At 45.8% G+C, this 24,844-nt stretch overlaps 1 protein-coding gene across 1 annotated transcript; it reads left to right on the top strand.

Moving 5' to 3' along the window:
- Nucleotides 1–485: 485 nt before the first annotated feature.
- Nucleotides 486–15,314, top strand: LOC106840960 (leukocyte immunoglobulin-like receptor subfamily A member 6). Its single transcript, XM_070498766.1, has 9 exons — nucleotides 486–630; nucleotides 3,481–3,531; nucleotides 3,679–3,780; nucleotides 10,879–11,163; nucleotides 11,553–11,855; nucleotides 12,079–12,463; nucleotides 12,584–12,954; nucleotides 14,876–14,926; nucleotides 15,079–15,314. Exons 1-9 carry the CDS (start codon nucleotides 486–488, stop codon nucleotides 15,174–15,176), a joined length of 1,791 nt encoding a protein of 596 aa, XP_070354867.1. The 3' UTR covers nucleotides 15,177–15,314.
- Nucleotides 15,315–24,844: the final 9,530 nt, after the last annotated feature.

The following is a 24,844-nucleotide window of genomic DNA, read 5'->3' as shown; positions in this document are numbered from 1 at the left end:
TTGCAGACTGGATTTCAAAGAAAGGTCACAAAGAGAAAAGGGCACCTCAGGCTTGAAATTGCCACCCTTTAAGCTGCCTTCCTGAGAATCTCACAGAAAAGTTTCCTTCCATCTCATTGGCACAGACTTGGTTACACAGCTGTACAGCACAGATCTTGGGGTTACAAAGTGTTGTCTATTGTTTCATGAGGCCCTGTGCCCAGCTAAACAGTGATGCTCTGATTTATGAGGATGTAGAGTGCAGGTGTTCCAGAGGCAACACCTTTCCCTCACAGGGAGGGAAAGTCTATTTCCTCATAATGGACCCTGAGATCCTGCTCTCATCTCTCACCCCTCCAGGGGCCCTCCCCAGACATGCCATCTCTGCTGAGCCAGGCTGTGTGATTTCCTGAGGGTGACCTGTGGCCATCGTGTGCCTGGACCTGTTGGTGCTGTCATTCCCCCTGGAGAAGGAGGGTAGCTCTGACTATAGGGGTGAGAATATCATGTCTCAACTTGGTCCACATGAGACAGAGGCCAGATTCCCCATCACCAGAGTGAGTGACGACACTGCTAGGCATTATTGCTGCTACTACCATGAAAGGCCCACCTGGTCTCAGCGCAGTGAGTTCCTGGAGCTGGTCATGACAGGTGAGGATGTCTCTGCTCTGCCTTCAGGTTTGCTCCCAGGTCCCTAGACCCTGTCCTCAGCTGTGTCCTCTGTCCACGGGCTCCCTTGCCCTCCTGCTAACCCCAAGCCCTCTGGCTCTCTCTCTACCCTCTGCACACATGTCCCTCTGCCCTCACACCTGGTTCAGGTCCCTGGAGCCCTGGCCCCATCTGGACACCACAATGGCCTGGACGCTCAGCCTCAGCACTGGGGTGGGTATCCCCTGCTGGGCTGGGTGGGGAGTGGACTTGCAGAGATTGGATGTTGGACAAACTCCTTTCAAGGAAATGTGTCTTTCCTCTCAGGATGGTGTTAAATCACCTTTTCCACTGGATCAAAATCTACGGGGGCCCCAGGCACAGTGTCCCCTGTGGTGTGGTCCACTTTCCACTGGGCAAGTCACATGGTCCAGGGGGGCCTGGGCTGGATGGTGCTTTGGGGAACCTTTGGGATGAGGCTGTCCCTGCCTCTGTGTGTGGTCAGTCTCTGTGACATCTTGGACTCAGGGTCCAGAGAAGAATTTTGCCATCCTCAGGGAGGGAAGATGGGAGGAAAGGAGAGGGGCATTCCCAATTTAAAGATGACTGCCTTCTCTCCCTTTTCTCTTTATTCTGTTGTGACTCAGACATCCCCTGGTTCAGATGCACAGTGTCCAGGGGTGGACCCCAACATCCAGGCCTAGGGGTACCCACCTGGTTTATCCTGACCCTTTGACGCCCCCATTGACCTGAGGGAAATGTAGGGTGCACAGAGGCCCTGCTAGGTGGGGTCAGACTCCAGAACTCTGACCCTATAGCCGGGTGAAGTGGGTCCCATCCATCCTGTTTATCCATGGACCAGGGACCAGCCGCTTTGTGCTGATGTAGAGAGGGGTGTCCAGCCCCTCAGGTGAGTGGAAGCAGAGACAGTGCTGTCCCTGTGCCCCCTTGTCTTCCTGTCCTCCTTCTGGGGATTGTGGAGGGCATCATCTATACTTGATAGGTGAAGAGAAAGAGGCCAGGTGGGTGGACACTGCTGGGTGGCCAGGTGAGGGTCCAGGCTGAGCGGACAGACCGAGCAGCTCAGCTTCAGCCCTTCTCCTGCCCTGTCCACAGGAGCCCTGGAGAACTCAGCCCCCAACACTCAGTCCCCTCCGCAGCTGGGGACTTACAGACCTCACCTGGGGCGTCCACTACTAGGGGCTCTGCTGGGGAGTGGGCTGTGGGCGGTCCCTCAGCCCTGCCCTGATTGCAGCTGGGCCTGGGTTTTAGCAGGGTGAGGATGACATTCTCTGATCACTGCCCCCTACATCCTCCCAGCTCAGTGCATCACGTCTGTCCTGGGACAGACAGAATGTGTGGACCCTTCGAGGAAGGGGTCTTCATGGGTGAGACCCAGAGAGAGTGACAGTGAGAGAGAGAGAAGACAGCATCGAGGGGAAGTGCGTGTGTGTATGTGTGTCTCAAGTCCATAACTATACATTGATATAGATATGTAGGTATGGTTTTAAAATATTATAGACTCTAAAGTCCACAATGATATAAATATATTTTGAATGAATCCTTAAAGGGATGCAGATCATGTATCATTCATCCTTTAAGGGGATGTTGCCTCGGCGTGGGGAAGTGGTCCTGACAGCAACTGGCCTGAGTCCCCACCCTCTCTGTCTTCCTGTCAGTGTGACAGGGGTTTAGTGGCCCCACTGTCTGGACCTCAGTTTGTCCATCTGTGTGAGTGGAGTCCTATCTCATCCTCTCCCTGTGCTATTTGCGTAGAAACTTCCAGGAGGAGGACAGCCCAGCATGAGGCCTCTCTGGACCCTCCCCCATCCTCCCCATCTCTGCCCCCACATACATAATGGTCCTGGTCCTCTCTTGGCTTTATCAGTGTCTGTGAGGCTCATGGCTCTGACCACAAAGGGAGGTACTTCCCCATGTGCCTGCCCACTGAGATCTTAGCAGGACCTCCAGATCCTGGAGTTCATACAATCACCACCCTCATGAGAGGTCGGCTCCCAGGGACCCACTGGAACTGGGGATCCCAGCACAGACCCCGCCCCAGCTCATAAGCTCCCAGAGTCTGTTTCACTCAATCATCCGGGCCCCAGGGAACCTCAGATATTATGAAGGAGGAGGGTGGCCAAGGGAAGAGTGAGCAGAATCATCCTTCCTCTTGGGGGCCATGCTGACTTCATCCCATTCCCACATCCTCTCCCGAGATGCTCAGATGCTGGTGTCTGAAGCTGTGAGTGGAGAGAATGGGAGAGCACAGGTGAACCAGGGGACAAAGGCGCTGGGGTGAGGCGGGAAGAGCAGAAGCAGCTCCACTCTCCTGTCTGGAGCTCAGGGACCCTGCAAGTCCCAGTCCCTCACCCAGAGCCAGGACAGCCAGCTCAGGGCTGGGAGCACATGAGGGCAGTATTCAAGCTAGGGGCCCCAGCCTCTGGCGCCTGCACTGAGGGGGCAGGGGTCCTGCTTTTTGCACTGGGCAGGGTGGATGCTCACTGGACAATGAAATCTCCTTGCACCTTCCTACAGCAGAAGGCCTGTCGCCTTCGGGGCATGAGAACCAGGAGTGGGGAGATGCCCCTGCATCCCTGAGCGGGGTTGATCAAAGGCAGGTCTGAATTTATAAGTTGTACCCAGCTCTCGGGTCCTCTTGTTGACTGTTTGTGGGACCTGGGGGGTGTGGACCCAGGGATCCTGGGGTGGAGGAGGGGCGGAAGGGACCAGGGGAGGCGGGGCCTGGATAATCCCAATGAAGGGAGAGTCTCGGGAGGGCTCAGGATGCCAAGTCAGCCTGAGAAGAGGGAGAGGCTGCCCCAGACATTCACAGCCTTTTCTGACTCCTAGGAACCCCCGTTGAAATCAGCCCCCTGACCACAGAAGTGGGCTCCCAGACAGGTAGGTCATCTGGGAATGTGCCCAGGGGAAGTGCTGGGTAGGGACAGGTCCTGGTGTCAAGTAGGGAAGGAGCTCCTGTCCCAGTGGTCCTGGGCTGGGCTGGGTCTTGTCCACTTGTCAGTGATCGCCCCATCCTTCTGCTTCCAGTGCCCACCTCCCAGAATTACACGGTGGTAAACTTTGTCCGCATGGGCCTGGCAGGTGTGGTCCTGCTGATCCTGGTGGTGATTCTGGCAAAAGCTTGGCACAGTCAGCGCAGGTCCCAACATGGACCACAGGGATGGAGACAAGAGGGTGACCACCAGAGAGATTAGACCCCAGGGCCCCAGGGATGGACATCCCCAAGGCTCTGAGGCTGACACTGGAGCCCAAGGAGACCCAGCGCCCACTGTGGGCTGGGAGTTCCATGGTGTGCCCCAGGCAGGCTGCCCCAGGGGACTCAGTCCCTGTGGTCAGAGGTGCATGGGGTGCAGCGTTGGTGTATCCCGGCTCCTCCTAGGTTTACCAGTCTCCCAGTCTCCAGTCTTGGAGGGTTTGCCTCTGCATCCAACACTCATGATCACAGCCTCTGCCTCACTCCTTCCTGGGTCTCCCTTCCCTCCAAGACAGGATCCCGGTTCCCTCCAGCCTCTGCCTCCCTCTTCCTTTTCCTCCTTTTCCTGCCCATTTCAGAGGCTCCATGAAGCTCATTTGCTCAGTGTTTTCTCCTTGCCCTTTGGTGATGTCAGCATCTGGGGCTTCCCTTCCACATCTGAGCAGAATTCTCCATGTTGGAATTTCCCATGCCCTCCTCCTCCTGGAGCCCCACATTCCCAGCTGCCCCCTGGGAACCAGGAAATTGTCCCATAAGGCCCTAGCTCTCACTGACATCTGTCACCTGCCTTACCCAGGGAGGCCCCACACTGCACCTGCCCTGGGCCTCCACACGTCCCATTTCTCCTCTTCCTGGAGTGGGCTCTGCCCTTCTTGATCATCGTCTCCTTGTGTCCCCACTGTCTTGGATCAAAAGTCCAGGGAAGGAATGAGAGTCAAAACCACAGTGAGATGTCACCACATACTTGTTATGGTGGCTGTGATTAAAAATTAAAAAAAAGGAAAGTAATCAGAGTTGCAAAGATGTGGAGAAATCAAGCCGTTGTGCACTGTTGGTGGAGATGCAAGATGGTGCAACCACTGTGGAAAATGGTGTGACACTTGCTCAAAAATTAAATAGAGTTACCATGTGGTCCAGCAATTCCACTTCTGGGTATGAAGGCAAAGAAACGAAAGCAGGGCCTTAAGCAGATATTCATATATTCGTGTCCACAGCGGCATTATTCACAATAGCCAACATAATCACAAGTCTCCTTAAATATGGAAGAAAGAAGCGGAATAATCAGTGTCAGAGTGATGCAACGTGAGAAGGACTTAGCTGGCCAGTGCTGGGTTTGAAGATGAGGAAGGGGCCACACGTCAAGCATGCAGGCGCCTCTAGAAGCTGGAAAAGTCATGGGAACAGATTCTCCCCTCAAGTCTCCAGGGAGGAACGCAGCCCTGCAGACCCCTTGCCTTTAGCCCCATGAGACCCATTTCAGACTTCTGACACCCAGAGCTATAAGATGATGAACCTGTGTTGGCGTAAGCCTCCCCATTTGTATTAATTTGTTACAGCAGAGGAAGGAATTTCATACACTTGGCGTCCGACACTCTTGGTCTCAGGAGGCCCCCAAGCTTCTGGAAACTGACTCAGGTGCAGACCATTCCTCACAAACTCTGACCTCACCCCCTGACATTTCATCCGAAACCTCTGACCAGGAGCATCCTGAAGCCCAGCCTGGCACACATTCGGTCCCAGAGTCTGGAGGACGGGCTTCGTCTTTGAGGCAGTGCTGAGGGGAGTGGGTTGTACCCAGTGCTTGGAGCCCGGTGTGGCCGGGATGCAGGATAAAGGACGAGTTTCCCCACTCTCACTGAACCTTCCCTGTGAGGCAGGGCTGAGCAGGATGACTCTCCCATGTACCCTTCCCTTTTCTCAGCACAGACAAGTGACAGGTGAGGGGAGGGTCACTTTGCTTTGACTCAAGGCTTCTCTCAGGACCTGTGCCCAACCCTCCCTCTCTGCTCATCTGACTCTGTGTCAGTCTCTCTCAGTGAGTGACAGGGGATCTTTCAGCACGAGGGCTGCCTGCAAGGACCCCCTGCATCCCACTCAGAGTAGGGAGCATCCTCACTGTAATTTTTGGCATCCAGCTTCCCAAACATGGCCATCGAAGGCTCTTCCAGCTTCCTGCTGTGCTTTTTGAGAAGAATCCACTGATGATTTGAGCTCTGTCTTGCTGTCTGGATTAAAATGGGTTCCCAGGCTCTTCTTGTGTTCCTCCTGCGCTGGACCAGGAATCCAACTTCTCTCCAGGAGTTCTTGGGTTCCTTTTGGCGGGGAAAAATATTAGAAAACAAGATCTGGTGGTTATGTGAACTTAAGGCTACTGGGATTTTGTTCTGTATGGACCGCTTAATATTCAGGGAGGATGCAAAGTGTGAATTCACATAGACATTTCCAACCCTAGTTAACACCACAGAGTTTATTAGCTTTTTGTGTTATTCTTGTATCACTTATATTTCAAACCCCAATTCCTAATAAATTAACATGGTGACTTTTTTCTCTTTACCCTGTGACTCTGTTGTGAATTGGATATAAGCTTATCTTTGTTTTTATTCCTTTATATTCATGTTAGGGTGTGTTTTTCCCATCTTTTGTAATTTAATTATGTGTTTTGGAATAAGTAGAATAGTTACAGGTTTCAGAAGTTAAAACTACATAAAATGGTACCTTCAGAGATGATGCACTTCATCATATTCCCTTCTCCCTGTGCCTTCACATATTGGAAGTAACTGTTTTTGTTAGTTTCTGGTTTTCAGAATAAAAAAATGTGAAAAATAAATAAACATATACATGATCTTATTTAGCTACTTTCTTAGAAACAAGTAACACATTCTATATATTGTTCTGCATCTTGCTTTCCATCTTTCCAGTTTTCTGTTGCTCCTGTAACAAATTACCACAAACAGTGTTGAAAACAACACATTCATGATCCTACAGTCTGTAACTTAGAAGTCTGACACGGGTCCCATTGGGCTAAATCCCAGGTGTCTGCAGGGCTGGGTTGTTTTCCGGAGGCTCCGGGGGTGAATCCATCCCCTTGCCTTTCCCAGTGTCTACAATTCACCCACATTCCTCAGCTCAGGGCCCTTTCTCCATCTTCAAAGCCAACAAAGGGGGCAAAGTTCTCAGGCTGCTTCTCACTGACCCCGTTTCCATCATAACTCCTCTTCTCTGCCCCTCCCCTCCTGCCTCCCCCTTTCATTTTCAAGGAGCCTGGTGATTACATTAGGGCTCACCTGGAGGATCCAAGGTCATCTCTCCATCTCAAGGTCCTTAATTCAGCCACATCTGGCAAGTCTCTTTTGCCAAGTTAGTAAATTATTCACAGACTCTGGAGGTTAGGATGTGGGATCTTTGTGGGGCTGTCATCCAGCTCACCACACCACACATTGTGGAAGTCACGGCACAGCAGCTCACATACATCCTCTGCACTGTGTTTATGCCTGTTTGGTCCCCCAGATGCTTCAAAATAGTTTCCTTGCTTTGCTTTTTACAAATGAAGTTTTGATGACGCATATTGTACAAATGTCGCTCCATTTGTCATCATATGTCTCCAAGACAGATTCCTAGAGAGAAGATTGCTGTGCCAGAGTTTTACGGACAACACAATCTAGTGGATTTTATGAAACAGGTGTCGTGCCATTTTTCAGTCCTGTCAGCCACATGGAGGAAGAGTGACTGCTTCCCTACGTCCTTCCGGGAGTATTCGTGGGCAAGTGTTGGAAATGTCGCAACCTGATAGAAAAGAAACGATTTCTCAGTGCACCTTTCACCTGAAGTTCTCTTGTTATGAATGAGCTGAGCATCTGTTTACATGAGTGAACATCATCTGCACGTACTTGATACGAATTTTCAGTTGATATATTTTTATTTGCTTCAGATTTTGCTTTTGGTAACAGTTTTATTGAGGCATAACTCATATACTATACAATTCACCCTCTTTAATGTGTACAATTCAATTGTTTTTTTCTTTTTAATATATTCGCAGAATTGTGTAGCTATCGCCACAGTCAATTGTAGGACATTTTCAATACTCTAAAGGAAACCCCATAGCCATTGGCAGTCTTTTTACTACTTTCCCCTTTACCCCAGTCTTAGGTAACTACTAATCTTTCTGTCTGTATGGATTTGCATATTCTTTTTTTTCTTTTTTTTGAGGAAGATCAGCTCTGAGCTAACATCCGCTGCCAATCCTCCTCTTTTTGCTGAGGAAGACTGGCCCTGAGCTAACATCCGTGCCCATCTTCCTCTACTTTATGCGTGGGATGCCTGCCACAGCATGGCTTGATGAGCGATGCCATGTCCACACCCAGGATCCGAACTGGCCGACCCCAGGCTGGGAAAGCGGAAGGTGCGAACTTAACTGCTGCGCCACCCCGCTGGCCCCGGATTTGCATATTCTTGACATTTCATGTAAATGGAACCACACAGCAAGTGGTCTTTTGTTACTGGCTCCTATCGCTTAGTATCAAGTTTTCAGGGTTCTTCTATGCTATAACATGTACTTCGTTCTCTTTTGTTGCCAAATATCATTCCGCAGTATGGATACACCACATTTTATTTATCTGTTCATATTTTTTTTGTCCATCATTTTAATAGGTAATAGGTTTTTGCCCATTATTTTTCTTTTCTAACTTACTATATTGGATAAATTAACCCTTTCATGTAAGTAAACTTTTTTGTAATATATGTTTACGTATAACACATTATACTCGAGTGTCTACTCTTTATTTAATTTATTTTCTATTATTACTTTTTTATTTTTTTAAATATTGACACCTGAGCTAACAACCATTGCCACTATTCTTTTTTTTTTCTGCTTTTTTTTCCCTCCCCAAATCCCACAAGTACATAGTTGAGTATTTTTAGTTGTGGGTTCTTCTAGTTGTGGCATGTGGGACGACATCTCAGCACGGCCTGATGAGCAGTGCCATGTCCACGCCCAGGATTTGAACCAGTGAAACCCTAGTCTGCCGAAGCGGAGGTACAAACTTAACCACTTGGCCATGGGGCCGGCCTCTGGTCTTATTTTTATCAGCAAGAAAATGATGGCTTGTTTGTTGGACTCAAGTTTTCTCCCCAATCAGAAGAAAGGAGCTCAATTTTGGACACGGCTCCACATCTGAGGATGAGCTATTCCATCCCCCACCATGAACAGACTTCAGACTCACAGGCAGCCACAGTGCCCTTTCTCTGCTCTGGAAGATATTCCTACTGCGCGTACGCATCGTCTCAGTGCAGACGACCCTTAGCTGGTCCCAGAACAGCATCGGCCACCCGGCTTTAGCCGTTGATCACCACTGCGCACTTCTCATCCACTTCTGGCACTTTCATTTCTCTCTCTTTCTCTGACCATGGCCACGTCCTTTGCAAGCATCTTATCCAGAACTTCTCTGTGTTTGGAGCTAAGGGGGAAGCTCTGAACATGGGCTCGATTGTCCATCTCGACTGGACGTCTGACACCACAGTCAGTTCTTTTTAAAAAATGTATTGTGCTGAGTGCACTTCACATGAGATCCGCCCTCCTAACAAAGTCTTACGTGTGCAGTACAGTCTTGTTAGCTGTAGGCACAGTGTTGTACAGCGGTTCCCTAGAACTTACTCATCTTGCGTAACTGAAACTTTATGCCCATTGCACAATAGTTCTCCACTTGCCTCTCCTCTCAGCCTCTGCCTACCACCATTCTACTCTCTGCATCTGTGACTTTGACTATTTTAGATACTTCTAAAAGTGGAATCCTGCAGTATTCGTCCTTCTGTGTTGGGCTTATTTCACTTTATCCATCCCTCTGTTGTTGGGCATTTAGGTTGTTTGGTGAATGAAGTTACAGTGAAGGAACACAGGAGTGCTAATTTCCCTCTGGGATCCTGATTCAGTCCTTTGGGATCACTATCCAGGAACAGGATGCTGGATTACATGGTAGTTCTATTTCGAATACTTGGAGGGAGCTCCATGCTGTTTGCCACAGGAGCTGAACAATTTTGCATTCCCACCAACAGTGTACAAGGGTTCCAGTTTTTCCACATCCTCGTCAACACTTCTTCTCTCTCTTTTTTTTTTTTTTTTTTTGTTAAGTAATAGCCATCCTAATAGATGTGAGTGGTATCTTATTGTGGTTTTGATTTGCATGTTCCTGATGATTAGGGACATTGAACACATGGTCAGTTTTTAAGGTGACCCCTATACAGATGGGTACTAGGTTTTTATGTTTTGTAACATACAGCTCATATTTCCCTCCTGTTACACATTTTCATATTTCCTTGTATTTCTCTATTTCGAATAGGTAACTAATGATGAAATTAGTCACCGAAAGTCTGTCTTTTGGTAATCTGACCTCTGCCAGGAGTGTGACTATATCACTCTGATTCACAGATGGCCATTCAGGACCGGGAACAGCAGACGTTTGAAGGAAGGAAAGAAATCCCCATATATGGAAGTCCTGAGAAGGGGCGTGATGTTCCCTCAGGCACACCCAGCTCGTAGGTGGACAATGAGGACAACTCAGGATTGCAAACTGGGTCCCCACCCTCTCTCTCCAGGAAGGCGGTCACGCCTGGTCGGCACAAGCTTGGGGTCCAGGTGACACCTTGGATTGGGTCTCAGTTGTCCACAGGGAAGCAGGCGCCCTCTGGAGCCACGAGCAGAAACTGTTCCCCTTCCTGCAAGCCAGCTGGTGGGAAAGCCTCGAACTGCCCACATCCTGTGGGTCTGTCTGTTCTGCCAGGTTCTGTGTCTTTGTCCATCTGCCCAGCCTTGTCCAATGGGAGGCAGCATCATGACCATCACCTCTACAGCCCTTCTCTGTCTCGGTGAGTTTTGGGGAAGAGAGGGATAAACACCCGTGTGGGAGGGGGGTGCCCTCTCACTACCAAGCTGTCATCTCTTGGAAGACCCCATGAACTTGGGAGGCTCAGGGCAGGTGGGGATGTGCTCAGGACTCAGTGGCCTCTCACCGAGATCTCTTTCAGGGCTGTGTCTGGGCCACAGGACTCAAATGCATGCAGGTGAGTCCATCCCCAGGTGTCCCAGGATCTGCCTCCACCTTGGGGACAATGTGAGCCCCTGCACCCGGGCATCTGGAGGGTTGAGAAGAGGAATTCTAAACTGATCAATGGGGCACATGTGTGAGGGACCCAAGGGCTGAGAGTTAGGGGAAACTGAGGCACAGAGAATACATGGACTGTGACCTCTGTCTCTCCTCTAGAGACTCTGCTCAAACCCATCATCTGGGCAGAACCCAGCTCTGTCGTCACTCACGGGAGGCCCGTGAGCATCTGGTGTCAGGGATCTCGGAAAGCCAGGCAGTACTACCTGTACCAAGAGGGGGTCAGGGAGCCCTCGAGAAGTGAGTTTCCACTGGGACCCGGCGACAAGGTCAAGTTCTCCATCTTGCACATGACCGACCACCTTGCTGGGAGCTACCACTGCTCGTATCGCAGCAGAAAAAGCTGGTCGGTTCCCAGCGAGACTCTGGACTTGGTGGTCACAGGTGAGCCGTGCCTTGGGAAGGACCTCCCTTCTACAGCCCAGCCTTGTTGACTATCTGGGGCTGCTGGTCCCCTTGCCCCGCTTTTTTATTATAGTAAGAACATTTAACGTGAGATTGACCCTCTTGATAAATTTTTAAGTGCACAATATAGTATGGTTAGCTACCGGCACAACGTTGTATAGCAGATCTCTAGAACGTAATCGTCTTGCAAAACTGAAACTCTGTACCCCTTGAACTTCTCATGTCGCCCTCCTCCCAGCCCCTGGCAACCACCATTTGCTTCTACGAATCTATTTTAGCTTCATCATTTAAGTGAGACCATGCCTCTCTTGGCATGATGTCCTCAAGTGCCCTCTCCCCTGTACCACCTCTGCCTCGTTCTCTCCCAGGAATGTTCAACAGACCCACCCTCTCAGCCCTGCCGAGCCCTGTGGTGACCTCAGGAGACAGTGTGACCCTCCAGTGTGGCTCACAGCAGGGATTTGACAGGTTCATTCTGTGTGACGAAAGAGGAGAACACAACCCTGGACGCCTGAACTCACAGCGCCAAGCTGACGGGTGGTCCCAGGTCCTCTCCACTGTGGGTCCTGTGAGCCCAGGTCACAGGTGGGCGTACAGGTGCTACGGTTATTTCTCGACTTCTCCCTATGTGTGGTCTTCCTCCAGCGACATCCTGGAGCTCCTGATCTCAGGTGAGAAATTCACAGCATTGCCCCTGAACACCCTGGGTCTCCAGACAGATAGAGAGGAGCCTTGTCTCAGGTGGATCATCAGGTAGGATGAAGTTGGGATGAGAGAAGTCAGGACTCTGGGAGCCAGAGACACAGAAGAGTCAGAAGTCCGGAGGCCCAGGGGAGAGGGACATGTGTCGGGGAGCCTGACCCTCTTGGAAATCATGAACACCTTTTCTCCCAGGTGTGTCTAGGAAACCGTTCCTCTCGGGTCTGCCAGGTCCTGTGGTGGGCCCTGGAGAGACATTGACCCTCCAGTGTTGCTCTGATGTCGGCTATGACAGATTCGCTCTCTTCAAGGAGTGGGGACATGACCTCCCCCAGGCCCGTGGCCAGTGGCCCCAGGCTGGGCTCCCTCAGGCCGACTTCCCCCTGGGCCACATAAGCAGCTCCCACGGGGGCTGGTACAGATGCTATGGGAGACACAACCTCTCCTCGGAGTGGTCAGCCCCCAGTGACCCCCTGGACATCCTGGTGGCAGGCGAGGAGCCTCACCCCAACCCACACTTCTGTTTTTCCTGGGTCTCAGAGTGGCATCTTGGGGTCTTCTTGGGAATGGAGGGTGCGGAGCACAATCAATGAGACACAAGGATGGCATGGGATGAGGAATCTGAAGATCTTAGGGCAAATGGGAACAGTAGGAGAATGAAAGCCCTTGAGTTGGGGGCTTGAGAGGAATCACAGTTCAGGTCAAAGGACCGGGGGACAAAGATGGAGTTTTCCCCTAACACCATGGACTTCTCTCTCCTAGACTTGTTTCCTCACGAAGAAGCTCCCACTCTGTCAGCCCACCCAGGCCCCACCGTGGCCCCAGGAGGGAACGTGACACTGCGGTGTCAGACCAGGAGGTTGTTTGACACGTTCTATCTGTCCAAGAAAGGGAAAACCTGTCCCCCACTGTACCTCAGGTCTCAGTACCAAGATGGGAAGTTTCAGGCAAGCTTTCTCATGAACCCTGTGACCCTGGACCACGGGGGGACTCATAGGTGCTACGGGTCACTCAACAGCGCTCCCTTCCTGTTGTCACATCCCAGTGACCCCTTGGAGCTCGTAGTCACAGGTGAGGAGCTGTCCATGGCCTTCTTCCTTCTCCATCTCATCCCATCTGTCATGCTGTCTGGATAATCCCACAGCCTATGACTTTCTCCTGTGCACCATGTCTTTCCCACCTCTGCCGTCCTCCAAGTCCAGGCCCCAACACCTCCTGCTGGGCTCCTATTCCCACATGTGGAGTGCACCATTGCCGAAAAATCCGAAGTGGTCTTTATTCTTCCTCTTCTTTAATGGCGATGCATTGATGTGGTACAAACCTGAAACTGTCCACAAATATTGTACAGAAAGAGTACATCACCTTTCAGTCTCTGTTACCATTTGCCCATCCCACAGCCCCCTCCGTTAAAGTCAACCACTGACCATATTCTTCTATCTTTTCCCCAAATATTCAGGAAAATCCTATAAACATATCTTCCGTCAACGCCTTATAAACACAGTTCTGAACTCTTCTATTTTAAAAAAATGGACTATTGCATTCTAAAGAATCATCTGCTATCAGCATATACAAATTCATTTTAGACTTTTTAATGGCTGTATAGTATTCCCTTGATTGAAAGTATCAGCATGTATTTATCCAATGTCCTGTAATTTGGCATATTGTTTATTTCCAGACTTTTGCTATTTCAAACCATCCTGCGATGAATATACTTGTACCAACCTAATGCGCAGGGATATGTGGAAAGAATTACTCCTTATGTCTTGGTTAAACTTTTACAATAGGATAGTCTAGGCAAAGGACACAGACATTTATTATGTGATGAATATTGGCAATCTCTCTTCACATGCCTTGCTCCTTTTCACTGTTCAGGTTTTGATTTAAGATCCTCCTCCAAATAAAATCGTAGCTGGTGATCCTATTCAAATAGGTCCTATCCTTTTATCACTTACTATAATTTTTCAAGGTGTTTTAACCAATCCTAACGGTACTATACATTTTTCCACTTATAGATCTAACTTATCTGTTATACTTTTTGCTGCTTAATAATTGGTATCCCCTACCAGATAATATATTCTTTGAAAGTAGAGGTTGGATAATTATCCTTTATCATCTTTACCAACACACATGTGTGCCTGTGCGTGCACACATGAACATGAATGTTTATGTGTATATACGTATATACACATGCATTCTCTCTCTAAATACATACATATGTTTTCCATCTATATGTCTATATATTTAGATATAAATATAACTAATAAGTAAAATATATATAATATACATAGTATAAACACATTATGTAATGTATACACATATTTTACATGAATATATATCATATATAATACATGTATATAGCATCCAATTGCGCATAAATCTATATCTACATATTGTATGTGTATCTAGATAGTCCATAAATATTTGGAAAATGAATGAATGAATGAATGAATGAATGAACGAATGAAGTAGCAAAAGAAAACCAGTTGAAGGTTCTTAATGCAGACACAGGAGTGGGAGTGAACTGGCTGAGGCTGGGCAAAGACTGGCAGCCCCAGGCCTCCACTCCTTTGTGTTCCCGACCCTCAGGAGCCCCTGGGCCCGAACCTCTCATCCATGGATCCAGGATTCTCAGCTGAGGATTAACTCAGGACTCTCCTTTCCAGGAGACTAAACTTAGCTTGGGCTATTGCTCCAGACTGAGAAGACAGCAAGAAAGAAAGAAACTTCAAGAGTTTCCAAACTTGTTCCCTCTCAGCTTGTGGCAGGGGGTGTGCACAAACACTTTTAGGGTTATCAAGACCCCAAAACTAATTCTAAATCTGAAGAAATCAGATACAATAGGGTTGTCACCTCACCTACACGTGCAGAAGGGGTCATTGTGAGAGCACAGGAAAATGCTGACTCGAGTAGGGAGATTTAATGATGCAGATCTCGGGAGAATGCTGCTGAGAGGCTTTCAGCTCCTCACCCTCTCTGCTTTCCTGATTCTCAGGGCCTCCTATTCCTGTCACCCCCTCAGTGCAGACCCAAGACCCCACGAGTGGTAAGTAACCTAACCTGTTCAGCTTGGGGAGCAGGGTGCAGACAGGGTACATAATTGGTTCAAGAAGAGTGGGCTCTAAACCTTCACTCTGGCGGCTGTGTGGAGTGTGACCTGCCCCGTCTTCCTTGACTTCTTTCTCCCATTGTCCCCAGGCCCCCAACTCCCAGATTACACAGTGGAGAATCTCATCCGCTTGGGTCTGTCTGGATTGATCCTGGTGGTGTTGGGGCTGTTGCTATTTGAGGCGTGACACCGTCAGAGAAGGTCCCCAGGCAAAAGCAAGAGGTAAACTGAGGATGGAGCTGTGCACACTCTTCGGGGTTTGTAGAACCTTAGGACAAAATGATGCAAGGTTGTGATGACAAAGAAGGTTCTGGAGAGCTGAAGGTACGAGACAGTGAACCCTGTGTGAGGACCTAAAGGCAACGAAGCAGTATTGTTGGCAACTGGCAATGATGGAGGCTGGGAATGCTCCTCTGAGAAGTCTGCTCCACCATGAGTCTTGCCCCTCACCATGCTGTCTCCTCAGTGTCTGGCTTCTCTTATTCCCCGACCTTGAAGACACAACACCACGCCTACATGAAGAGTTTGTGTCCATAACTCCACTGTGTCTCATGCTCTGTTCTGACATTGTGTATCACAGATGTCTTCTTTATAGCATCCATGTTCCCTTATATGAGTTGCTGAGTCTCTGTGCCTCCAGCTCTGAGTGCAGAGACTCAGCTAATGTGGTTGAGTAACTGATTGAATGGGCTACAATTTATGTCCAGCTGGGAAGGTGCAAGCCCAGAATGACACCCCAACACCCCGTCTGGATTCTGCAGGCTCCTCTCTCTTCACCAGATGTTTCCCTGGGGGCTGCTCCCACAGCATCCACACCTGGAATCAGCAATCTCTTGTGCGACCTCCTGCAAGTAACAGCCCATCTGTGAGCCTCTGTTGCCTTCCTGTGTCACTGGTAGTGATGGTGGCTCCTTCAGGGCTGTGGCACCGATTAAGTGAGATTGTGAATTCCAAGGTGGTAGATGCAAGTTTGTTGTTTGTTTGTTTTAATCTCAAATCAATTGTTGGAGAGGGGACAGAGCGAGTAGAATCTCACAGACTGCTGGGATGTATACAACTTGCTTCAGCCAATTTGGGGAATAGTCTAGAATTTTCTGATGAAGAGATGCACACCTATGACCAAGCAGTCTCACACCTAAGGAGGCTCCCTAGGGAAATCTGTGCTCACATGCCCAAGAATATAGGCTCTGGACATGGGAGAGGAGCATTCTTCCCATTAGCCAAAAACAGTAAACAACAAAATTCCATCAGTTGAAGAATGAATAATGTTTTTGTTTTACTTTTATACAATGGCATGTTAAACAGCAATTAAAAATGAATAAATTAGTACTACAAACAAAAATACAGATCAGTCCTGCAAACATAATGGTGAGCGAAAGAAGGAAGCCAAAAAGAATGTGTGCAATATTATCGCACTGCTAAAAACAGGCAACACAAATGATTTAGAGAGGCAAAAACTATGAAAAAGGGGTGAAGTGATTAACTTAAAATCACAACGATGTTACCTACACACATAATGAAGGAAACTCAAGACGATTCTGGAATGCTGGCCATGTTCTTTTTGACTTGCCTTTGGTTATACCTATGTTTGATCTTGATTATTATTAGTAGTTAATTTTGCTTAATGCTCTTTCTGTACATTTTAGTCTTCTCAATAAAAAATGTAATAAATTATAGAGAAGTCTCAGCATAACTTCAGGGTGTAAAGTAGGGTATTATCACAATAGAAATTATTGCTGGAAACCACATGGAAATAGCAGAATGTCTGAAACCTCAAGCCAAGTTCAGGTCTAGAGAGGCATCCAGTGTCCTGGACCCTTAACACCACATAGGATGGACTTGCATAGGGTGGACTTCTGACCTTTAACCCTCATAAGAAGGGTCAGCGTTACACGGTGATCATGTACTTCACCTCTGATGCTCTATTTTATTTTAAAACTTCTTTGTTAAAATTATCCATTTGCTCTATTTAACAAATAAAATACAAAATTTTTAAATATTTTTAATAATAAATAAAATACAATATAATTTTTAATAAATAAAATACAAAATTTTTAAATTGGTAAATAAGCCTGAGCTATAAAGAAAAAATAGGCACAATAACCAACTTCAATATGTAGCTAAAACTCAAATTATAAAAACTAGAATAATTAGTTTAGAAAGTTGTATACACAACTCTGAAGGAAATATTATTCATAAGATAGAAGAAACTACAAAAATGATGCACAGAAAAATAAAATAATTGAAAATGTGAAATAGTTTGTAATAGGGTAACAACTGAAAATATTTCAGAATATTTATTTTTGTTATCGAGGCATAATTGACTGTTAAAAATTGTATAGTGTCAAGTGCCACATAATGATGTTTTGATCAGCAGCGAGCCACATATAGGATGGTAGTCCCGTAAGATTAGTGCCATAGAACCTAGGTGTGTAGTAGGCTCTACCATCTAGGTTTGTGTAAGTGCACTCTACGATGTTCACACAACAAAATCACCTAACCATGCATTTCTCAGAACATATTTCTGTCATTAAGCAACACATGACTGTCTACTTAAGGTGTACAATTTGATGATTTGATATACATATACACTGAAAACAATAACCACAATTAAGCTAATTAACATGTCCATCACCTCTGATAGTTACCACTATTTCTTCTCTCTCTTTCTTGTTTTTGTGGTGAGAATATTAAGATCTACCCTTTTACGTGATGCTCTGTTTTTTTTTAATTAAGATTATGATAGTTAACAACCTTGTGAAATTACAGTTGTACATCATTATTAGTCATGTTGTAGGTGTACCACTTCACCCCTAGTGCTCTCCCCCTACTCCCCCTTTCCCCTGGTAACCACCGATCAGTTCTCTTTGTCTATATGTTAGCTACCACCTATGAGTGGAGTCATACAGAGTTTGTCTTTCTCTGTCTGGCTTATTTCACTCAACATAATACCGTCAAGGTCTATCCATGTTGTTGTGAATGGGACAACTTTGTCCTTTTTTATGGCTGAGTAGTATTCCATTAGTATATATATACCATATCTTCTCTATGTGATGCTCTGTTTTAAATCCAAGCTCCATTACTTACTCTGAGTGGGACTATGAAAAAGATACTTAAATCATGAGTGCCTCACATTCAACACCTGTAACACTGGGATGGTAGGAGTGCCAGCCTTATTCGCTGAAAAGTTCCAAAAAGATGAAGTATCAAAATTACTAAGAAGAGGAGTCGGCATCCTTTCTCTGTAACAGGCCACATGGTAAACATTTTAGGCTTTGTGGGCCGTATGGTCTCTGTTGCAACTATGCATCTCTGCCATCTTAGTGTAAAAGCAACCATAGCAAGTATGTAACTGAATGCGTGTCACTCCATTCTGATAATATTTTATTTATAATAGTGGGTAAGGGACTAGATTTGGCCCATTGGTCATAGTCTGCTGATCCTTGACTTAAGGAGTAGATCCTGGCATATATGATTTTTGTTCAAAATATATTAGCTGTCACCATTACCACCATCATAATCAGCATTTTCATTATCACCACCACCACCAACAACAACAACATCAAAATTATCACCAGCATCATCATCACCACCACCATCAACATTAATGTTATCACCATCTTCGTCATTACCACCATCGTCATCATCAATATTGTCACCATCGTTGTCATCATCACCAGCACCAATATTATCATCATGCCTTAACTATGACATGACATAATGAACCTTTGTTCAAATAAAAAAGATATAAATCTCCAACATTTCCCTCTCTCCAGGCTGGGAGTAAATTCAAACCCAGACATATCCTGAAGGAGAAGTAAAACTCTCTCTCTTCCCGTCTAAGTTCAGCAACTCTTTCTAAACGAGAGATAAAACAGACAATATCCTTAGGTGTTGTGAAATATTGAAAAGACCATAATAAAACATTGCTGGAATAAATACTTCAAGGCCTATTTGTAGTATTTTGTGGGGTTAAGATGAGAGACACTGCAGGGGTACTGAATGTTTTCTACTGCTTTCAAGCTTTTCTCAATCAAGCAGAACCTGCAGTGCTAGGTCAGAGGCAGCATGAAGTACCCCAGGAGCCCTGGAGAGAACTCAAAGCCTGGGGGGTTATTCAGAGAAGGCTTCCTGGAGGAAGCGATGCCTAAGCAAGGGCTTGGAAAATCAGTAGGAGTTTTCCAGTAGACGGAGAAGACAAGCTTCATAAGAAGCAGTGTATGCAAAGAATCAGATTGCTGCAATAACGAAAAGGGTAAGAGAAGTGCAAATATTTTAATGTGGTCGCAGTGAGTGAGATACAAGAGAAAATAATGAGAGCTGTGAGTTGGCAAGGAGAGACTTGGAGGTGCACTGAGAGGCTCAGACGATCCTGTATACAGGGAATGAGCCAGGTTCAAGTGGAGAACTCGCAAATTTGAAGATCAATAGCACCATTCATTGCTTCAAATTCAGATCTGAACATAAGGGATACTTTGATGTTTCCAATGTGGTGGATACTTCTCAGATAACAGCTGATGACTGACCACACTACTGAAGCTCCAGAATCCTGTCCAGTGTCAGGAGCCATGGAGAGGTGGTCAAGCAAAGAGCTGGAGAGACTGGAGGGGGTGTCTGGAGCAAAGCCAAATATAGCTGCTCCCACCTCCTTTGAAGCCATGCTGGGAAGTGGGAAATCTGCACACTAAATCCTTAAAATGTGAACAAAATCTCTGATTCCAAGGGAACTCTACACCTGATATGAGGATCTCAGAGCAGTGCTTAGGAATTCTTGAGGTTTTCCAATGGATTCTACAAGTGGATCACGTAATGAGAGAGGATGCGGAGAAGGAGAGAGAGGTCTTGATGACCCTACTCCTGCTGAGAGGAGGAGCAAGAGAAGCACATACATAATGGAGATGCATCATCTACGTGTGTATCTGGAAGGGGTGAGGGAGAGGGAGACAGAGACAGAGACAGAGATTAACCAAGTGAGAAGTGAGCTCCTCACATCCAACATCCTGTCCCCCTCCATATCATCTGCATAATAGGTCCTGAGTCTCCCTCTCCTCTTCTTTCTCCATAGGATCCATGTCTTGGGGGAATTCTGGATCCCGCCTGGCAGAGGGGAACAACAGCAATGTTGCTTCTCTGTCACGTGCTTAAGGGTGGAGGAATTTGACCCTTTGGATACATGGACCTGATATCTGGCCTGCCAAATACTGCTCCAGACATCTGGTGGTTTGGCACCCATTTCTCCTGGGTGACTGAATGCAGAGGGGTTGTGGTGGTAATAAATCTAATGAAACAGCCACAACCTTTAATATGCACAGAATAAAATCTAAATCAAAGGAGCCAATCTGTCCTCTAAAAACCTGGAGATACTTAGTGCTTTGGAAACACTGCGTGTGTGGAGTGTGAAAATGACACAGGGAGAGAATAGATCAATTGATGAAAAGTATTTTCATGGAAAACTGAACCCCCTTGCTCTTCTACACCCGAAATACAATCTAAAAACTTGGAGTGCCTTCCTTTGAAAACATGGAAAGCTCAAAAACAAACTCTTCCCCCTATTGTGTTTTAGTTAGTCCTATTGTAACATCTGCTTGATCATTTGGTTAACCCAACCAGTAACTGGGGATGCAATGAGCGCCTCATAAATAAGGAAATATGGATTTAAAGCAGAGGATTTCATTGTCCAGGGGCCAATAGCCTTCAACCGAAGGAGTTAGTTTGAAATGAAGTCTGGGTAACAGCAAATACAAGATTAAATGTACCCTCACGCTTGTAAATTGGGAGTAAGATCATCAATCTGGACTTTGGGGTTTAGCTCATTGTCCATTGGGTCCAGTGCAGTTAAGCAATGCTTGGGGATCAGGCATAAGATTTATTCTGTTCTGAGATAAATCTCTTCTCAGTCCCTCTGAATTGATAGTCTGAAGCAAGGAAATGAGGATGTTATGCACAGAGCAGAGAAAGCCAGATTTTAGCACATGCTCAGAATGACCCAACCAATGGGAAAGTTGATCTATCATAGAAAATATTCCACTTGCTGGCATTTTGGGATCCCCCATGTATCAACAGGCTCCCCAATTGATCAATCTTAACTAAACCTAATCAGAACATGAACCTTGCCCTGGAGATGCAACTTGGAGTTAGACTTGGGAACATCTTTCCCAATGTCACAGGCCATGTAATTGAAAATGAAACATGGGCTCATATAAGTTCCTGAATACCCGTGCCCCCAAGTTACAATGGAGGTTAACCATGTATTCCAATTAAGCAGTGTTTTGAGTGTCTCACAAAGGCTTGATTCTAGAATGAAACCCATTCAGGAATCAATTAGACTTAAACACTCCTGTGAAATTTTATTTCTTCTAATGTGTTAGGATCCACTCTTTGAAGACCTTTGCCCATGTTAGTCATAAGGCCTACCTCTTCCTCCCTACGACATCACTTAATTTAGATAATGCCCATTCGTTCTTGTCATTTATCTGCAATTTAAATAATTTAGCTTCCCCTCACCACCTTCAATTACAAATCCATAGAATAGGTCATGTCTTTATCTTACACTTTCCTATTGTTTTACACCTTTCCTCCGTGGGACTAACGCTAGTTCCCATTTTAGACTTATTCGTGTAATCATTTTATTTATTCAGTTTTTCTTATGACACTAGACCTTTCTGAGGGCAGAGAATATATCTGCCTTGCTCAACGTTATCTCTTTGTTTCTTGGGATGGCCATGAGTTGACAGCCTTACGTATTTCTTTATTTTTTTTTTAAGATTTTATTTTTCCTTTTTCTCCCCAAAGGCCCCTGGTACATAGTTGTGTATTATTTTTTAGTTGTGGGTCCTTCCAGTTGTGGCATATGGGATGCCACCTCAGCATGGCCTGATGAGTGACACCACGTCCGCACCCAGGATGTGAACCGGCGAAACCCTGGTCCGCCAAAGCAGAGTGCACGAACTTAACCACTTGGCCACGGGGCCGGCCCTCAGCTTACATATTTCTTAAATGAAGAGGGATAAGATTTGTGAATGGTGAATGGATGAATAAACAAGTAAAGTCCAAGAAGAAGTCCTGAATTAGTTAACGTGAGGAATCTTGTGCAGTTAGAGAATGGATCATGTTATTGGAAAAAAAAAAAAAACCTCATGGTGTTTTCCAGTCCTTGAATTAGTGTGAGTTAGTCTGAAAGCAAGACCTAAGACAAGGACACGAGTGTGGGTAGTTTATTTGGGAAGCAAGGATGAGGGAGAGGGATAGGGGGAGAGTGAAGGAAAACATTCCTGAAATAGGGATGCATGACTGAGTCTCACTGCAGGAGGTGATGTGGGCAAGACTCTACTAGGATCTCTCATAGTTTACAGAATACCTTCCGGAATTTTCCTTCCAGAGGGTGAGACGCTTGGAAATATATTCATGGGCTCCCACCCCCAGTTGCTTGGAATTTTCCCCAGGGATTGTTAGAGTCTTCACAGTTTTGGGCTGAAATTTCTTCAGATAAGGTCCTCACACCCAAATGTGGAGAGACACATGGGTATCCTTGAGGATGGATATCGTCCACATGATTCGAGACCTACAGAGCTGTCAGCCAAATACAAGATAAAATCAGCAGTCACCCAGGGGGAGGTGCTAAAAATATGTGCTTGGAAACCTAAATTCAATGGATTTAATGCGTATCTACTAACTTGACTCCTAGCCCTTCTGCAACACTCTGCTTCTTGGCCTTCTGGACTATAAGATGAAAGTTATTTACCTTCGCTTCAATCCTGCTTCCTCTTTCCCCTGCCACCCTTTGTTTCAGTTCTGAACTTAGAAGATCCTCTCACCCTTTTAAGAAGAACAGAGCTGAGCAACAGTTAGTCACTGCCTAGAACAGATCACAATTCCAGATAATTCCAGGCTACACCCATTGAATTGACGTGTGTAGAGTTGGACAATTGCAGCACTAACGCCAGAAGCTCTCTAAGGATGGAAACCACATGCTGGGCATCTGAAGGTGCGGACTGAGTGATGTGGAAAAGTAAATGGGCACTGGTTTCCTGCCTGTGCCTTTCTGCATACACTCAGGGATAGTAGAGAGCTCAGATAAGGGTGACCTGGAGTGGAAATGGCTAGCTATGACATAGAAAGAAACATGTAAGAATTTTCTGGAAGGCCAAGGGAAAGTAAGGGTCATAATCAAAGGCCCCCCCGTCCTAGAACATCATCCCTTTCCATCAGCTCTTAAAGAAACTTCTGGAAATCCTGGACTTGAGCAAGAGTTTATTCTTACTGTTTTGTACTTTTAGATTTTTATTTTATGGTATTAGCTGCTCCCCAAACTAGGCATATCATTACAATTACTGCATTTTCACACATTTTTCATTGCTCTTTATGAGCTAGAAAATGAGGCCAGTTGCCAAGAAAAAAAAAATCGGAAATATATTAGGACTTAGAATAAACTATAGCCAATTCTTTTGTTTTTACTGAGTTTTTGGCAACACAAGAACTTGTCCTCACATGGGCTGTTGTTGTTCTACTCTGGTAGGGATATTGAGTGGAAAGCAGAGTTGAAAAGGCAAGATGAGGAAGTTCTTTGAAGATCTTGAATACCAGGGAGAATTTGGGAATTGGGCAAGCATGGGATGTGGGTGAGGAGGGATGTCTCAGGCAGCGAGGGCGGAGGATCAGGAAGGGAAGCAGATAGAAAGGCCCTGGAGACTCAATGGTAAAAGTCGCTCAACAGTAAAACAAGTCAAATAAGCAGTTGTTATAAAATTACTTATACAAGCCAAGAGCTTCCATATATACAAATAAATCCCAACCTTGCCTTAAATATCAACAACAAAAAAGAAAAATTCTAAGGAATAAATGTAATAAGAAACGTACATAATGTAACACATACAAATACATTCCTTTCAAACATTCCTGAATGGCACACAAATTAGGCTTGAACAAAGGGAGAGACACCCATTGACTCTGCATCATGAAGTGTCAGTTATCCATACGTTAGTTTATAAATGTACTTCAGTCCCCAAAATATCCCAAGAAGCTTTTCTTCTTGAATTAAACAAGTTGATACTAAAGTCCATATGGAAAAACTAAAATATAAGAATAGCTAAGAAAACACCAAAAAAAATTAGAGCTATAAAGAGAGGAGGGAATTAGTTCAACCAGAAATTAAAACATGCTATAAAGCCTCTGTAATTAAAATAACTTGATGAGGACACGATAATAGAAAAATGCAATGTAATATAAAACTCAGACGTAGATTCAAGTACATATGGAAATTTAGTATGTGATAGAGATGATACATCAAAGCACTGGGGCACAGATGGATTTGGGGGAGAAAAGGACGAAATTAGAACCATACCTCACCCAGTACACAGATTAAATCCAAATGGTTCAGAGATATAAATGTAAAATGAGACGACGAATGACCAGCAGAAGTGTGTGAAGTAAACACGACTCTTAAAATGTAACTCAGTTATGTGTCAGCTATGTCTTAACAAAGCTGGGAAAAATAAAAATAAGTGTGTTAATTACAAAAATAAAATGTAATTCAAAATCCAAATGCAGTCGCAAGAAAATATGGGAAATTGGACACATAAAAATGAACATATCTTTTCATGGCACAAGAAATAAAAAAAGATCAAAACACAAATGGAAAACCAGGAGAAAATATGTCAAAGATCTGTCTATGCATGCATGTCGTATATGTGGATGTTATGTAGAGATGGATGTCAATTATTGAAGAAAAAGTAAGATAGACAAATGGCAAACAATGTGAACAAGAAATTACTAACAAAGATAAAAACGGCACTTTAACATATGAAAAGCTGTTCAGATTTAGCTACATAAAGAAATGCAAATTTAAACTAAATTGCA

Source organism: Equus asinus, chromosome 26 (genome assembly GCF_041296235.1).
Source record: "Equus asinus isolate D_3611 breed Donkey chromosome 26, EquAss-T2T_v2, whole genome shotgun sequence".
Classification (NCBI taxonomy): Eukaryota; Metazoa; Chordata; class Mammalia; order Perissodactyla; family Equidae; genus Equus; species Equus asinus.
Note: the sequence above shows the minus strand (reverse complement) of the source record. Positions and strands in the feature narration are given on the sequence as shown.

Excerpts from the sequence above, each read along its gene's own strand:
- LOC106840960 (XM_070498766.1), top strand. The coding sequence starts at position 486 with ATGTCTCAACTTGGTCCACATGAGACAGAGGCCAGATTCCCCATCACC. Across the intron at positions 3,781-10,878 it reads TCTGGCAAAAGCTTGGCACA|AGACTCTGCTCAAACCCATC; the intron begins GTCAGCGCAGGT and ends TCTCTCCTCTAG. Across the intron at positions 11,164-11,552 it reads TCTGGACTTGGTGGTCACAG|GAATGTTCAACAGACCCACC; the intron begins GTGAGCCGTGCC and ends GTTCTCTCCCAG.